General features: G+C 49.7%; 1 protein-coding gene across 5 annotated transcripts in view; it reads right to left on the bottom strand.

The window, feature by feature from the left end:
* Nucleotides 1-18,220, bottom strand: part of EVL (Enah/Vasp-like) — a 143,387-nt gene that overhangs the window by 93,890 nt on the left and 31,277 nt on the right. The window contains exon 1 of one of the 5 annotated variants that reach the window (XM_032345251.1): nucleotides 11,402-11,600. The exons of the other annotated variants lie outside the window; for them this stretch is intronic. Coding sequence (XP_032201142.1) covers nucleotides 11,402-11,424 — 23 coding nt within the window. The 5' untranslated portion in view covers nucleotides 11,425-11,600. Of the gene's footprint in view, nucleotides 1-11,401; nucleotides 11,601-18,220 lie in introns of those variants that run through there. 5 annotated transcript variants of the gene reach the window in all.

Raw genomic sequence — 18,220 nt, 5'->3', positions numbered from 1 at the left:
ATTTTCCTCACAATGATCCCATTTTTACAGGAAGGGCAAGAGAGACCCTCAAAGAAAAAAATGAATAGCCAATAAGAGCAGGACCCTGGATTCATGCTGTATGAGACTTCTTTTAACTTCTTTCACTTAATGGATTTTGCCCTGAACCATGCCCCCCATTTCTAATTTCCAGGCACTGAATCTCCCTTTGTTGCACGATTTTCCAGAGTGTCAACTAAAAATCAAGTGTTAGGCAATAAAAGTTCCTTCATTACACGTATGTGGGAAAGCCAGGGGCAAAAGTACCACCCCATGAGACTTCCCAGAGCCTTCGTGTTACTGTGTGCTGGGCTCTTCCAGGGGAGCTGGTACACAGTTCTTCTCAAACAACTGACCACGGAACTCCTGTCCCATGTGAAGCCTCTGTATGACTAGGATGGCAGTCAAAAGCACAGGTCCCAGAGACCGATGAGCTTGGGTTCAGACACCAGCTCCGTGTGAGGCTGCTTCTGTGATTCAGCTGGCGTGTGCCTCCGTTTCTGTTATCTGTGAAACAGCAGCTCTGTCCCAGGATCCTTATGAGGACAGTGGTACATGTGTTTATGCATAGGAAGTGCCGAGCAGGTTGCGGTGCTCATAGTTAAGGCTCAATAAAGGTGCCGTTTCATTTCCTCCATGAAACAGTATATAAGACAAACATTGCTAGAGAACCTGACCGATTCTCCTTGTTTTACGAAATCAGGGTGGAGGCGGCTACGAAATGACAAAGCGAGCACTGGCTCTTTAGCTTGAAGATTCGGATCCGATTTCCAGCTTTGCCAGCTAAGCACAAGTCTGACACTGGGAAAGCGCCCTAGCCTCTCGGAATCTACTGGGGTGCCTCTGAGGGGAGCCGGTAATGGTAACCCCCAGCCCGAAGGCCTGCTGGGAAAACGGGGGGTGGCAACAGAAGGGCCTGCAATACACGCGTGGGATCTTGTGTGTATGGGAATAAGGAGGGGTCAGAAATATTTCATTTAAATACGTGAGGGCATTTTAAGCCTCACATGCATTTTTATTAGCTCATACACTTTTGTAAATCCCGACAGTTTTGGAAATCTACCACCTAGCACTTTCAGGCCTTCCTGCTGATCTACTGCCTAGACCAATTCTGCTCCTTCGAAAGCAGGTCCCACTCACTGGACTCAGTAGCTCTTTCCGAATCCGAATCAGGCCTCCATGCTGCCAAGTGAACAGACACCAGGAAGGCAGGAATTTTTTTTTTTTTTTTAAGATTTTACTTATTTATTTGACAGAGAGAGAGGGAAGTAGGCTCCCTGCCAAGCAGAGAGCATGATGTGGGGCTCAATCCCAGGACCCCAAGACCATGACCTAAGCTGAAGGCAGAGGCCCAAACCACTGAGCCACCCAGGCGCCCCCGGAATGGTCCTCTTTACTGCATGTCCCCCTCCAGGGCCTTTAACAACGACTGGCATATGGCAGGAGGTTAAAGAGAAAGGTAATAAAAGGTGCGGAGAAGGCACGATGCACCCAGACTCCCTAAAGTGTGACAGATGGGAGGCAGCTGGAGCAAGCATTCTTTCTCCCTTCAAGTAACCCTCACTCTAGTCAAGCAAATAAGTAAGACTGAGAAAGATTAAATACCGGATTATGAGCGATGGACCTCCAGTGTTATACAGGAGTTTAGGAAGAACAGAGAAATTCGTGTGGATAAAGTGGTCAGGAAAGGGAGTGTGCACAGGGCTAGGTTTCCAAGGACTTCACGGGCAGACAACAAAGGCTGTGGACGGGGAAGCAAGGTGGCGCGTGCAGGGCTATATCCAAGCCAGGCTTGCTGGGGCGGCGGGAAGGTTCCTGGGAGCTGAGCTCTAGGAGAGCCTGCAGCAGGCCGTGGAGGGCTCCACGTGCAGGAGACGAGAGAAGCCGGACTGGCAGTGGACAGAGTGATAGCACAACCTGGTCCCCAGAGTAGTGGACACTTTCCCCTCCGTCCGCGGCCTTCTTGAAGCCGGTAGAGCCAAAGTCTTCAGTCAGGGCAGGGAGGAGCTGGTTCCCACTTGGTTCACGGCAGGATCTGATGATCATGAATGTTCCAACCAACAGCGGGAAAAGAGGCTACTGTCTACAGCAAAATGCGTCTACTTTCCTCTTCCCTGGGCATCTCTACCTTCCTGACTTCAGTGTAAAGCACCAGGTCTTTGCTCCACTGGGGCTTTGGAAGGGCTCCAGGTTTCTGACTATAGAAGCATCCTCTCTCCGGGAAAAGGAATTTCATCACCGAGTACAAAGACTTCTCTAAATCAGAGTCTGCTGGGTGTTCTGGTCATCATAAAGTCCCCTCACCACACAGTTTTACTCCGCTCCCATCTCCCTCAAGAAGGCTCTATCTCGACTTAATACACAGCTTCTGAACTACTGTCCAGGGAAAGACGGACACCAGGCCACAACTTGCGAACACTCACGAGGGCGCCCCAGAGGGCCCATCTTCCCGCTCCTGGTCCCTTCCTGGCACCCCCGGCATACAGCCTGCATACCAGTGGCCAACAGGGGCCGGGACCTTCGAAGATGGAGGAGCTCCCGGGTTTCATGTTTTCTCCGGGGCTCCCCAAGGACACGCAGGTCGCCCTCTCTTCCAGCGCTTGCGCCGACGAAGACGGAGGGACGAGATGATGAAGAGCGCACAGCCGCATCAACGGTGGCATTCCGCAGTCTCAACCCGCTGACGGGAGTGAAAACATTCCTCTCGCTTGTAAACAAGCACAAAATGAACTCCTCACAGCCAAACGACGAGTCGTGCAGTTACCGAACCCAAGAGAGACCACGAACCAGCGGCAGTTCAGTGCGGACCAGATGCTGTAGTCTGTACCGGCCACACACACCGGCCACACCTGGGTTCCTGAGTTCTAACTCAGTGCACACCCGGGTTCTGAGTTCGTACGTCTCCGGGTCCGGGGCTCTCAACTTTCCAAAGCTCCCATATGGCCATCGTCCTATTCTCCCCATCTCTGTAAACGAAATATGATTTCTCTTTCCTGGGGGGACAAACTAAATCCCAGGCAAGACAAGTGACTTACCCGGTATAACACAGTATCCCTAGAGCTGAGGGTTTCCAGACTCCGGACCTCAATTCCTCCTGCAAACTCTAGCTGGGAGTGAGAGTGCCTCAGAATTACTGGCAGAGCTGACAGAAGGCATGTGTCTCGGTTCTACGTCTGGAAATCTGGACTCAGTAGGGCTGAGGTGCAGCCTGGACCCCTGTGTTTAGACCTTGATGGGCCCTCTCAGTCGAGAACCAGCACACAAAATCCTTGACGTGAGGATCTTCAGTAGTTTCTCCTGACGCCCAACAGAACAGAAGCCCCTTTCCAACGTGTCCTGTTAGGTGGGCAACAACTCCTTCTTGTTGGAAAGGTGCTCGCCACTCTGTTGTCTGTAATTCACTCCGCTCCCCGCCCCCATGGAAGAGACCTCATATGTCGTACCTGTCCAAAGCAGCCCACGTTCCCTCAACAGACATTTATTTCTGACGGCAGGCTCCGGAAATAAAGAGATACAACCCCGAGGGGTACAAAACAATGAGTTCTCAGCTACGGCCAGAGCATGTGGGCACTGAAGGAATGTCCACACTCGGGGTGGGCTCTAGCTCTGCTAGCCTAATTAGACAGAAAGCACCAGACTCTCAGTCTGTCAACTGCAAGGAATTTAATTAATCTCTCAGACCAATGAACCTGTGAGCGGACCAAGCCTGGGTCCAGGCATGCAGCCGATTAGTCACATCATGGTTGGTTCGCTGTGGCATAAACATTTCAACCAACAGGGTTATCTTCCAAGGCCTGATTTCTGGCACTATGAGTCTGCCCTCTCTGGGAGGTGCTCCATTCATGGTGTGGCAGTCCTCTCTCCTGGCTCCTGCACAATTTCTAGCCCAGGGATGAGGGTCTAACTAAATGCTCTGTAACTTAAGGGAGATTAAAGGAATTAATTTACTGAGTATCTGCTAAGGCACCTTGCTAGAGGCTGCATGTAAGTAATGTCCTTTAATCAACAACATAGCTCTGGTAGGTAGGCAATACCCCCATTTTACAGACAGGCAAACCAGAGCACAAAGGGTCTGAGTAACTTGCTCACGGTAGTTAAGACTAGTGGAGAAGCCAAAGGGCCAGCTCTGCTTCTCTGAATGTCACATACACCCTGAGGGTGAAAAGGATTTACCTCCACAAAGTAGTGAACTTCAGGGCAGAAAGTCACCAATCGTGAAGAAAAGACAAAACAGACTTGGTTACTCTGAGGAGAAAAATCTCTGCTTTTCAGTCCAAGCGTGGCTGGGAGCACACACTGTAGCCCGCTCCCCATCCTGATTTTCATCCACCCACACCCCATACTTCTCCAGGACACACTTAAGACATGGTCCTCCTAAAAGTCCCCCTTAAGTCCATACAGCAAAACCATATACTCCTCTTCCTCATGTGCCTCATCAATGTCCCTAAGAAATTCACCTTACTTTTCCAAGTGCATTTGTCTTTGGCTACCCCACTCTGTACTGCTGGTGTTGGTTCAGCACCTTTTCAGGACAGTAAATGTCTGCGCATTTGCAGCTTCTACTACAGCTTCTATTTAGTAAATGTTTAGGAAGTGTTTTTTCAGTGAATGGTCATCCTCCTTCCTTCCCAAAGACATGGACGAAGTGTTCAGAACCTACACAGCTGGGAGATGATTTTGCAAGTACCCTACACAGCCAGCAAGAAGCCCAAGGATCCAGGCTGGCATCCTCTTCTGGGACACATTCCTCTGGGTAATGAGTCCAGTTTAAGTCTATCCTCCAAGTGTTGTTCTGTTGTGTTTAACCTAAGAGATTATGACAAAAAATGGGTAACGGAAATCAGGACTGTTTTAAAAAGTAACCTCTGGGCCAGTCATATATTAACTGATCAAGCGTCCACTAATTGCAAAATAGAAAATACAAACATTATAGCAAAATTTTGTCATTTACATACTTCTTTCCTATATATTATCCTCAAAATAGCCCTTTTCCTATAAATGAAGTAACTAACGCCTAGAGAAATAAAGTGACTTGCCCAAGATCACAGCTTTTAAGTTTATGTTATATAAACTGAACCCAAGCCTTTGGACTCCAGACCATGATATTGCCTCTCTTTGAGGAAACTCAACAATAATTTTAATACTTACTTAATAACGGAGGATAGACTGATATTTTTAAATATGTCTGCTTTGCCATTCAACAGCTAAAGTGCTTCCCAAAATAACGTTTTGCTGTGGCTAGTCCAGCACTAGGCAAAACTGTCAAGTCAATGCAACCCGTCCGTCCTTCCGCTCTCCTGCCTACTTCTCTCTCCCTGAACTCTCCCTCCTCTACGACTTCCTCCAACCAGGTGCTCCTGCTCTTGCCTGTTAGAGACCCACACAGCTGTGCTTTCTAATAGACCCTGGGGGGCCACAGACAGTGTGATCACAAGCTCCTCTCAGGGAATGTGACGTACATAGTTCGAATCATCTTAATACCTGCAATGTCAGTCTTACGGACAGTGTTCCCACTCACTCCTAAGTCCGTAGTGATAGAAGAGGCTGGAGCCGTGCTCCCTGACTGCCAAGAGCTCAGACCACAGGAGGGCAGAATGGTGGGAAAGAAACACTGCTGTACAATCAACCTCTAGGAAGTACCGCACAGAGACGGGATGGAGGGTCGGAGGAGGCGGGACAAGGGGCGGTCTACTCCACCCTAGCTGGAGGGGTCCTCTCCTCCTGTTCTCCACTCTCCACAGACATGCAGGGGTGCCAAGAGCCAGGCGACAACCGGCTCCGGGCCCACTGGAGAGACTCAGGAAGGTGTGCTAGCTGGAAGACAGAAGGTCAGTTCATGCGATGGCATTCCAGGCTCAGAGTGTCTGGGAAGATGAACTGGAATGAAACTGACTAGACCTCCTTGCTGGGTGACTTCACACAAATTACCCAACCTGTCTGAGTGTCTGTCTTCATTTCTTTCATTCATTTAGTAAGTATTTACTAGATACCTGCCATGAGCAACGCACTAGGGAAATAGCAGCGAACAGAAATAGATTTTTATTTTTATTGAAGATTTTATTTATTTAAGAGAGGGGGAGGGAGAGGGAGAAAGAGACAGAGAGGGCACAGAGGCAGAGGGAGAAGCAGGGTCCTGCCGAGCAGGGAGCCCGATGCGGGACTTGATCCCAGGACCCCGGGATCATGACCTGAGCCGAAGGCAGACACTTAATGGGCTGAGCCTCCCTGGCGCCCCTCAGAAATAGATTTTTTAAAACCCTACCTGTGGCACTTACATTCTGCTAAAGAGAGACAAACAATAAACAAACACAAAATTAAAATCCACAGCACATTGACGGTGGTATGTGGTCTGGAGAAAAGAAAAAGCTGAGTAAGGGGGCAGGGAGTGCCTGCTGGGGGGGCACCTTAAAAAGAGAAGTCGCGGCCATAACCGAGCAGAGACTCCAGGATATAAGGAAGAACACCGCTCTAGCATCTAGAGCAGAGGCCGGGGGAGGGGATGCCTGGTGTGCTCAAGAACAGGCCGGTGTGACAGAGGGTGTGAAGGACACATGGCGCTGTCAGAGACGGAATATGGTGCCGACCGGGCCAGGGTAAGCAGGCCTGCAAGTTACCCTGAGAGCTGGGGCATGTGCAGGCAGGCAGGTAGCCACTGGAAGGTTCTGAGCGCAAGACTGACACTTGATTTGACATTTTATAAAGAAAAACAAGTGAAGAACCGGGAGCAGGAGGACAAGGCAGACAGGAAGCTGGGAGGTTGGTTCCAAGGCCATGGCGGGGAGTTGGGTGTGAGATGGTGGCAGCACGGACCAGGTTGGTGGCACTGGAGACACTGAGAAGTGGTGGGACACAGGGCATACTCTGAGGTGGAAGAACTCCCTGTGATGGCTCAGACACGGAGAAAAATGGAGTCGGGGATGACTGAGCAGTCAGAAGGAAGGCTGGGCTGTGGACAACTAAGGAAGGTATGGCTCAGGAAAAGCCATGAGAACAGTGCTAGATGTGTTAAGTCAGAGATGCCCCAGAGACTCCCAGACAGCAACACCAACCAAGCAGGGAAGACAGGGGACGAGCGCGGGGAAATGTCGGGGCGGGAGGTATATGTTTGGGTTGTCCGTCTCCCTGAGCTTCTGCTTTCATTGATGTTATGTGGCTCAGAGTCACCATGGGCGAAGAAACCAGCGCTGTGTGGGGCAGAGAGGCATGCACCGATCCAGCCCTACGCCTTCCCCATCCCTGGCCAGCCCAGTCCCCATCTCCCGTTGATGAGGCTTAATTGTTCGCCGCAGTGCTGACAGTCACTGAACTGAAACACCTGTCTCTTTGGTGGACTGCAGGGCCCAGGAAATGAGAGGGGTGAAGGCCGGCTTGGGCTCCACATTGGGTGGGCTATCCTGGCTCGAACTTCAGGTCTTCCCTGATACCACTCATTTTTGTTTTTTTTTTAAAATTTTAATTAATTATTTATTTATTTGACAGAGAGAGATCACAAGCAGGCAGGGAGGCAGGCAGAGAGAGAGGAGGAAGCAGGCTCCCTGCTGAGCAGAGAGCCTGATGTGGGGCTCGATCCCAAGACCCTGAGATCATGACCTGAGCCTAAGGCAGAGGTTTAACCCACTGAGCCACCCAGGTGCCCCTACCACTCATTTTGACTCATTTCCATAATGCAGTGAAAGAGCAAGAAAAGTTAAAACCCTTCCCAAGATTAGATATCAATCTGAATAAAGAAAGAGCTTGGCTGGAGTTTGCTTCCATGAAGCAGACAGACTCGCAGTAGTGACTTCCTGTTTTCAGGTGACTGACACATTCCAACTGTGGATTTTAGATCTTGGAGCTGGTATACCACATTCCTTCTAGAAATAAATCAGAACAAGTATCAGGAATTCTGAGAAACAGTGGTTTCTGATTTGGGTTCCATTCTCCCTTGGGAGATTATGGAGCCAAAAATCACATTTAAAACTGTTTATTCTGGGGATGGCAAGTCATGTAGTCTCCATTCTGGGTCTAGAAAGGGAAAGAAAACTACAAAGTGTTCCACAAAGCTGTCTCTAGGGGTGCTCAGAAGGCGGTCTCTGCCGTCTGTTGGAACTCGTAAATGTGTACTAAACTATGAATCCAGTGAGCTTCTCATGTAACAAGTTTTTCTTAAAAAGGTAAAAACACAGGTGAAGTGTGTCTACCACAAAAGCCAGCTAGAACAGCTTGCCTAGTGTTGGAACAATAGTCTTGAAGTCAATGGCAGGCAAAAAAAAAAAAAAAAAAAAAAAAAAAAAAAGGCTCTAACCATCTGGAAAACACTGGCCCAACCACTCACGCTCTCAGGATTCTGCAATTGTGTGGTTTGGGCCCGGCAAATCATGACAATCATCTGCACGTTCTAGAGTGAGATCATCCGCAGAGATTCCTTAGGAAATGTGACCGAGTTCTCTGGCACTCCAGCAGCCGGGGTGCGCTGAGGACACTTCCCAGTTTTCTCAGGAGGTCAACTGTCAGGTTTTCGACATGCTCTTCCGAACTAGCGCACTCGCTGGGCAGCCGGCATCAACATCAGGCTGCCCTTGAGCTAGCCGGGTCACTTGCTTGTTTCTCCTTCCTTATGAAACCCTCTGAAAACGACCTGTGTCAACTGCTTACTTAGTAAGGCCTTACTGTGCATCAAGCAGTTTTAGGCACAAAGGAGACAAACTTAAAAACACAGAAGACTCGAAAGCTCTCAAGGAACTCATAGTCTACAGAATACAGAATAGAATACAGAACAACGGTGTGTCCGTGTGTCCATCAAAGTGAACGTAGCCCGTGTGCTGTCAGGGTTGGGGTGAGTGCATGGAGGAGTATGTGCATCCGTGAGGCCCGGAGACACGTGTGCGTAAGCTGACAGAGCTGCCCCAGGTCCTCTCCACCACTGTACTCACAGAGAAAGAACAACATAATGTATAAAGTAAGTTCATGCCATCTCGTTTAATTCTAACAGCATTATAGACTTTCTTAAAAAATGATAAAGAAACTTGACAAGTCCACACAGGCCGTGCATGGCAGAAGCTAGGTTATAAACCAATTCCACAACTCTCAGACCTACCCAAGAGGAGGGGGCTGTTGGGAATATCAACTCCCACGAGCATGCCTGCTTCTGGTCCATCTGCCTGAACTTGATCTGCGGCTTCTGGCTCTGGATTTCTTTCCTCCCTGTACCTCCCTGCCTTTGCTTCAGACTTCCCATCTTAGTAATGACAGTCTGCTCTCCCCAAGGCGATGGTTCTGAAAGTCTGGTCACCAGACCTATGGCGTCAGAATCACCTGGGAACTTGCTAGAAATGCAGATCCTCAAGCCCACTCCAGACCTATTGCGGAATCTGAGCCTCTGGGAGGGGGGCCTAGCAATGCGGGTTTTCACGGGCTCTGCAGGTGATTCTGCTGAAGGCTAGACCTTGAGCGTCACCCTGACCTAAGCTAAAAAGCTAATAAGTTCCTCGATAGAGCCTGTGTCACCCCACCACGACCACTTGGCCTGTGACTAAAGAAGAAAACCATTTGTCTGGTCCGTGCAGCAGTCACAGAATACAATCAGACCCGGCAAAGTTCTTCAGGGCCAGCTGTGGTAAAGCTGGAAGCACAGGTAACAGACCTCCCCCTTCTGGTCTACTTTCCACAGATGGCCCCCCACTTTCTCAGTACAGCAGTACAGCAGCCTTCAACCTCACCCCTTCCAACTCATCAGACCCAGCTTTTGGGCTAGGAGCTCAGCAAAGTGGGACAGGCTTGTGAACGCACAACCCGCTTCCCTAACCAGGCAAGGAGATGAACAGCTAGCTGGCTCCAAGCTCTGCTCAGGCAGTTAGCTAAAGGCGTCCTCCATCTAGAATCAATACTAACAATAAGATATGAACCTCCCAATTATATTACTTTCTACAATCCCCCAAACTCCTCTGTACTTCTCAGCAGATCAGAAAAACTACTTTTCAAACTGGGATTAGAACCCGGGACTCCTGACTCACTCTCCATGGACCTATCCACCGTAACATGTCATGCTTAAAACAAATTCTTGTTAGTTATCTAATGGAGCTACAATACAACAGTAAGTGCTGGTCACTGTGTAAGGGCACAGGCCCATGTCAATAGAGCATGCTACGCACGGAAAGAATGTCCTTTTCACAACCCAGTGCATTAGAAATCATGCAGAGACACTCTCTTAAACAAAGGATAACTTCCTAGATCCAGAGCTCCAAGTTTACAGAAAGGGTGGGGGACAATCTTTCCAGCTCTGCTTTTCTTCATGCAAATCTGGGGATCCTCTCATCCACTCCCTTGATTTTGATTAGAAGGTCTCTAATTTCCTCTTACAAATAACGAAAGGTGCTTATTCTACTACCATTTTGATGTCTATTGCAGCAACGTCCTTCAGAGGGAACAACAAAAAAGAAGCCTATAGAGACAGAGCTGAGGTCCCCACACAGCCCATCGATATGCTATTTACACTCTGTTCTAAAATAGACCGAAATTCCATTTGAGAAATGAGAGGCTGCTGGGTGTCCGGAGGAGACACACACAAACACACTCGCGTCCATGTTCCGAAAGGTGGAAACCTGCACACGGATGATCAGATCACCCTCCCATTCCGCCTCCTTTATTTTCATTTCTTAGAAACTCTCTCTGTTGGAGCGCCTGCCCGCATTCATACCCGGAGACAAGTCCGCGGAGAGGAGGTGGAGAGAGAGAAGGAGTAAGACTCACAAAAGACTCCTTTGGAGCATTGATAATTACAGCAGCTGGAGAGCTTACAAAAGCAGAGAAGGACCCTGCTAACAAAACACCATCAGGGCACTTCCCCGAGAACCGGCCAGGCACGAGATTACTACTAACAATGAGGGAACAATCAGAGGCCAAATCAAATCTCAACTAAGCAAGCAGACTTGCCGAATTTTTCACCTTCACTGCTACGATTAGCATTTTAAAAGAGCCGAAGACTCCATGAGTTTGACAAAGGAAGAAAAACAAAAGAGAGCAGGAGACTCATTCTGGATAAACAGTTGCTGCTCTGCATTCCTAACTCTACACCATCCACGGCAGCTCGAGAGAGACACAAGGTGGGGTCCTCAGTCGATGTGCCCCCAACCAAACCGGCAAACCAATCACCCACGCTGCACTCGAGCACACAGTATCCCCCCACCTGCATGCACCACCTCGCACTCGAGCACACAGTATCCCCCCCCCACCTGCACCACCTCTCTGCCTCCCACCCCCACAGCCGGGATCAACCCCACCGAAGGCAGAAAAGAACGCTTTTTTTGGGTGAGAACCAGCCAGAGCCTAAGCTGTCATTACACAGCAAAAACCAAGCGAGAACAAAAACCCAGCGGCAGCCTGATGTAGGAAGCCCAGAACGTACCTGAATTCTTCAAATGCAAACATGACCTAGCCAGAGACAATTTCCTTGGATTGTCTGGTAGCCTTTTTGGTTCGGAGGACAACCATTTAGTCAGTCAGATGGTGCAAAGTGCAGGAAAAAGAGGCGGGGTTTCCACACCCCCCCAATATTCTGAAGTAAAAGGCTTTCTGCAGACAGGGGCCTGCAGCCGCCAGCTCCGCCAGCTGCTGACAAGCGGCAGCTAACAGGGGAGGCAGCTAGAAAACCATGTGATCATTCCTGCAAGTCTGATTAATGCAGTGTCTGCCTAGGCTCCAGGCTGGGAGCTGGAGGAACCCAGAGAAATAAGTCGAACCCTGGGACTCGCCTGGGATCCTGGGTGAATCACATATAAGTGCCCCTCCTCCCCCAAACCAGAAATTCAAAGGTTGGGACGTGGGAGGCAAAGGCCTGCAGGAATGCCACCAGCTCCCTGCAACCTGCCCGATGACCTCATCTTCCGTGTCTGCTGCTGTCACCACCAGGTATGGCCAGTCGGTCAGTGAACAGCATAGAGTGATATCAGGCTGCATTTTACTGAAAATTCTTCAGAGTTCCACTCCCAAACATTTGCCCAGCCACAAATGCACAGACCGCTTCAGAATCACAGAAGTCACGTTCTGTGCTACCACTTTACCGTGAACAGCATGACCTTGTAGGTCAACTGTGATGAATGATCTCATTGACTTAATTACTCATTTATTGAGTGTCTAGTATGTACCAGACTCTTCAATTCCTTGAGGTACAAAAATTACTATAATAATTTCAGAAAAGAAGAAAAAGGAAAAGATGTCAGCCAAAAAAAAAAAAAAAAAAAAGGTTTACCAGTTTGTAAAGCCTGAGCTGGCAAGATTCAGCTGTATTCTGCAACTTGCCATTAAGGAGATGTTCAGCATTTAGAGTGCAACTCTCTATAAAGTAAGGAAGACAGATCTCAAATAAAAACCTGTGAGTCACTCTTGACTTTCTCTCCCTCACAACACAAATACAATCAGTCCCTAATTCTGATTCTGCCTCCAGAAGGTTTCTTTGAGCCCAGGCCCTCCCACCCCCATGCCCTCAGCACTTCTTTTGCACCTTGTGCCTTATAACTGGTCTTCCTCATTCCCTTCTCCTCTTAAATCTGATTCTGATGCCCCTGCCCCTTCTAACCCTGCATTAGTTCTTCAGTACCCATGGGATTATGCAAAAATGCCTCAGCCTCACAAAGAACGTCTTACTTCTCCAACACTTCCTTCCTTCAAAACTGTCCACAAACCCCCAAATTCAGGAAGACAGTCCCCGTCCCCAAAATGTGCCAGGGCCACCATCCTTTGGTCCATGAGGCAACTCCGCAGATGATTCCTTGTTGCCTGTGTGACCTGTGTCCTCTCATGCATGCTCTGCCCCCAGGGGCCTGCACACCCCCAGGCCAGTCAGCTCGCTCTACTGCCACTGACCCACCGCACAGCACCCTGCAGGCCGCACACATCCCTGAGGCCCGTGGGGCAGTGCTGTGCATTCCCAGAGCCTGGCACAGAGCCGGACAGAGAGGAGCCATTCAGTAAAGGTCTGCAGCAGGGACTACCTTTCGCCTCAGCCTTCCGTTAGGGAGGAGGGTGATGGGAGCACAGGTATCCACATACAAAGGTGCTCTGGGACGACTATGCCCCCTTCCCACGTCCTTTCTACCTTGAAGAGCATCCAGAGTCCAGAGCCTGACTCAAAGAAATGAGGTGGTAATGGCCAACTGATCAGTGAGAATGATTTGGGGGGAATCCTGAGACCCCTCAAACCACACAGCAATCATCAACTGAGCTGATCCAGAATGCCTTGCCCAATATTCCTGACAAGACTCTGCCTGGGACCCTCCAGTGACAGCAGCTTCTTGGCAGAATCATGATATAACAGAATACCCCAGAGATCTGGAGTCATTAAATAACTGAGTTTACGTCCCAGATCTGCCACTTCCTGACTCTGTGATCACCGGCAGGTGACTCGAGCTGCCCACGCCCCACGCCCCACGCCCCACGCCCTGCATGCACAGCTGGAGGAAGGCAGATGCTGGCCGTGCCCCTCTCACAGGATGGCAGTCGGGACCCCACAGGGGTCGAGTGGCTCAAATTACGGAACGTTCTCCATTGCCGTTACCGGTTTACGAGGCCACCTCTCCAGGACTGATAGCCGGACAATCTCCTCTACCGCGAGGCCGCCCTCCTCAGTGCTGTGTTCTGTCTGCTTGCTGGCAGCTCATTTATTTTTTGGGTGGGGGTCAAGGTATTTCTGTCCAGGATTCTCAGGACAGGGGTATATGTGTGTGTGTGTGTGTGTGTGTGTGTGTGTGTGTGTACAGACACCCCACCCCCCATGTATGGAGATATGTATAAAATCATTGTCCAAAATCCTAAGTTTAAAAAAACAGCAGGGACTACCCAAGGTTCAGGAAGAACAAGTCCCCCACAGCAAACACAACGATATGATGTCGCTATTGACTAACAACCTGGGCACAGTCACAGCGGCACGGGGGTAGGGGCAGCTGCTGCGCAACCAGACACGAGCTCCAGAGGGAAAGGAGCTTCAGGGCATTCTCTTACCGGTCCTTCTCAGCCTCAAGGACGGGGCTAGTAAACAGCAGATGCTCAACAACCACTCCTAACTGAGAGAGGGGCTGGCTGGTCTCACGGCCAGAGCCGACAACGCTGGCATTATCTGCAAGGTGTGGGGAGGAGCAGCCGTGCTCTTAGCTCCTAGTCGTCTGCCGCCGCCGGCGCCGGCCAGATGTGTTTTAGCCTGGCCACGTGGCAGGTCCAGTGTGGCCGAAGCCTGGGGGACGGAGACCTTAGGACTTCATGCCTGTTTTCCATCAGTAACACAAGAATTTCCTCTTGGAATGCTGGTTATACTTTAAGGGCAATTCATTAGGTCTGAGTTCAAGCAGAGTTGGTGAAAAATCTCCAAATCCAAGAACCAAATGTATGGCAGACAAAATTTCATGAGATCTCCCAATTTACTAATAAGGAAATAGAGGCTAAAGAAGTTAAGTAACTTGCCCAAGGTCATACTGGTGTCAAGTCGCAGAGCAATGACGTGGAGCCAGGTCAGCTTAATGCCAGTGTTTGCCAGCCCTGTGCCCTCTTGGGTCCCAACACCAATGACCCAACAGCTTCAGGTTGCCTCCAGTAGAGCGCTTATCCCGTAGACGGTCAGGCAGCCTGTGGCTCTGTGACAAGGCTGGGCCACAGTGACCATCTGGGGTACTTCCACCCAGCTGGTCCAGTCTAGTGCCTGAATGTCATGGCCAGACACGCGTCTGTAAGGGCTGCAAGGGTGCGTCAGCTGCTGCAGGGAGGAAGGGCTAGGATCTTGGGCTGACACAGGGCCAGACCCGGGATGGAGTGGGCTTCAAAGGCTAGGCACTCCATTTGATCAGATAGCACCAAAGTGCCAGGAAGAGGGCCACAGTGAGAGCCCACGCCTCCTGACAGCTCCACGCCTACATGAATAGGCCAGGAAGACACTTCTGTGACCAGAGAATGTTAAAAATCAAAAGGTCATCCCAGGTCAACTGCCAACGACTCAAGGCTCAGACAAAGCCTGTTTCTGCCATGGGACTTTTTTTTTTTTTTTTTTTTGGAATGTTCCTTACATGGGACATAAAGCTGATAAATGCAGAGGGTTCTGGCTGAAGGAGGACTGAAGGGGGAAAGGTGCGGCCGACAGGCTTTCCTCGGCCTCTAGCAAGGGCAGCCCAGAGAATGCCGGGCTTCCAGGACAGGCAGCCCCGAGGGCAGGGGTGGGGCTCATCATCACGTTCACCCTCCTTAATCTGGACACACCCCTCTTTTTCTAGTCTCATTGTAAGAATAAAGGCCTCCTGATGGGCCCTGTTCTCCTCCTGCGGTGACTGGCCACAGTGGGCTGCCTGAGGAGCCTCCAGAGAAACAAACGTGTGGATGCTGAACCCAAACACAGGAGGTGCTTCCAGGCTCCTGACAAGCTGGGAAAGCTAACATTCCTAGGCACACAGTAGGCCTTTGGTCAAACACTTGTTGAATTCACTGAATGTACTTTACTGCAGTTGAATTAACCTTTCCAAAAATTTAAAAACAACAACAAAAATCCCTTCTTCAGTTGATAAGAAATGTGAGTCCTACACGCCGAACTAATTCTCCCCCCCAAGTTACATAATTCAAGTGAACTTCTACAGTGACATTTAGCTTTAAAAAAAAGTTGCTTTTTTTAAAATTAAAGTTTTAAATAAAGCCGTCCCTCACCTCTATTTTGAGAATTCTATTTAAACGAAGAGCTACCCCTCAAAGGCATTCTACTACAAAGGAAACACAACTATATTTTTCAGTCTACCACTACTCAACAGGAGGGGTCACTGGTACTGATTCCTGTATTCCGTCCGCAGCGTCTCTCTCAGCAGATCAGCACTGTCTAGATACCTGTGTCCGTTACTGGAGGTTAGCTTTGCACTCACTCAACCAACAGCTGGAGGGCCATGACGCTAGCGCTACTCCAGGGGCTGCAGAGAGAACAGTGGGTACACGGAGGTCCTCAGTCTCCCAGAGCTGGCTGAGAAGGGGGGAAGGCAGATCACGAATGAACAGAGATTAGAAAAGAGGGCAAAGGGCCGGAGCTACTGAATTTAACCGAGGTAATAGGAAAGACCCCCTCAGGGGGTGACAGTTCTGGTGAGATTTGAGTGACAACAGGAGACAGTTGTGCAAACCTCAAGGAGGGATTACTGCAGGTGAAGAATGAGCTGAGGTGGGAGGAAACGAGCTTGGCTGTTGCCCTCCTACGCAGCGCGGCTGGAACGGAGGAGTAAGGAACAGAAAAGGAAGGAGCAGAGGAGTTGGAGAGGAGGCCAGAGAGGTCCGCAGGGCTTTAGTAGCCGCGGAAGCCACTGTGGAGTGCGAGACAAGGGAGTAACATGACAGATTTTTGATTTTAGAAGGAACGTGGAAGTGGGGAGACCAGTCAGAAGCTGCCGCAGCAGTGCAGGTAAGAGCAGACAGGGTCTGGACTCCGGGGTGCAGGACACAAGAGCAGAAAACAAGATAGTCTTTCTCACCATCCCATGGTTTCATGTGGTTCTTAGGTTAGTAACAAAGCAAAGATGGGAAACACTTCAACAGAAATACTAAGCACCCCATGAGGATCGTGTGCCAAATTAGCGCCACGTGAGCAAGGACCTTGTCCCATCTCTAGGGCTCTACATTAGGGACAGCGCCCGGAATTGCTCCGTCAATATGGCGGCATTCATGAGCCAGCTGTCTGCAGATGAAGAGAATTTCATAAAAAGGCGGACCTGGATGAGGTCTGCATGCTCTTTCTGGGGCAGCCATCAGATAAAGGGCAGATTATCCTTTTGAACAAACAAGTGCATCTGCTCCAATGTCACCCAGATACAACTTTGCCAAGAAAATCCTACCAGGAACCAGGGAGAATCGCGGAGATAAAAGCGTGTGCGGCAAATTCACATATTCCATCAGGTCCCTACTGGGTCCCTGCCAGTAGGCCCAGCGCCACACGACCTTGAGAGTCGAGGAGGGGCAAGAAGAGACAGTCACACCTGCAGCCTTTCAGAAAGCTGGGAGCCGACCACAGGGCCTCGGAAAGCTCAGGGAGCGTCGGTGTTGGTAAGCCATTATGAAGGCGTCTGCAGCGGGGACAAAGGATTTTCTAGTGGCCCTGTTTGCGCTGGTCTCCTTCCCCACCTCGGCTCGCGGCTCTTTTCAAGATCCTCTCGCATCCTGGTCCCGGTGTGCAGCAGCCCGTGAGCTTGGAGCATGAAGAGCTGAGTGGCGGCCTGAGCTCCAGCCCTTGGCTGCACAGCAAGTCACCTCACCTATCAGAGTCTCAGCCCGCTCGCCTGCGCAGTGTGGGTAAAAACTCCCGTCTTCCTCCCTCACAAAGAAACTGCAACGGCCAAATACAACACACAGTGTGCCAATTACATGTGCTAGATAAGGAAATGATCATATTAGTGATCATATTATCATCGACAACACAGGAAATCACCCTTTTCCACTTGGTGCCACTGAGGCCTTGACAAGACAGGAATTTTAAGTGTTTATCCAGGTCACATAATTAGATGACCCATAAATGCAACCAACTATCCAAGTGACCAAGAGAGTTTAAAAACACACGTAAGTGTGGGAATTCAGGGCTAAAAGGACCTCACAGTCAGATAAGTCAAACCCTACTTCAGGCAACAGCCTAGCTACCTAACCAAGATGCTTATCTCCTCATGTGTTCATTCTGTCAAAGTGTAATTTTCAAAAGCTAAAAACCTAACGGTCATATAGTATATAGTATGCTTGTGGCAAGGACTGATTTAAGTCATGATGAGGGAACAGTAGGATGACAAAGCTGGTTCAAAGGTTACACAAGAAACACACAGAGTCAATGGCAAAAAAAAGAATGTTGTGATACTCTTGCAAAGTTAGATCGAAAACTGGCTCATGTCCCACAAAGCAATGACACCAGAACCTTTGTAGTTGTCTTCTGTACTAAACACAATCATTTAGCTCTCTAGCAGACAGAAATCACGTGTAACTCATTCATCTTCTACAGATTAGCATCTAACTTTACAAAACGAAGTCTTCTCCAAAAACATTAGGTGTGGGGCGCCTGGGTGGCTCAGTGGGTTAAAGCCTCTGCCTTCGGCTCAGGTCATGATCCCAGGGTCCTGGGATTGAGCCCCCCATCGGGCTCTATGCTTGACTTGGCGGGGAGCCTGCTTCCCTCTCTCTCTCTCTCTCTCTGTCTGCCTCGCTGCCTACTTGTGATCTCTGTCTGTCAACTAAATAA

This window comes from Mustela erminea, chromosome 5 (genome assembly GCF_009829155.1).
Source record: "Mustela erminea isolate mMusErm1 chromosome 5, mMusErm1.Pri, whole genome shotgun sequence".
Classification (NCBI taxonomy): domain Eukaryota; kingdom Metazoa; phylum Chordata; class Mammalia; order Carnivora; family Mustelidae; genus Mustela; species Mustela erminea.
The sequence above is the reverse complement of the archived record's forward strand: the minus strand, read 5'-3'. Positions and strand labels throughout refer to the sequence as shown.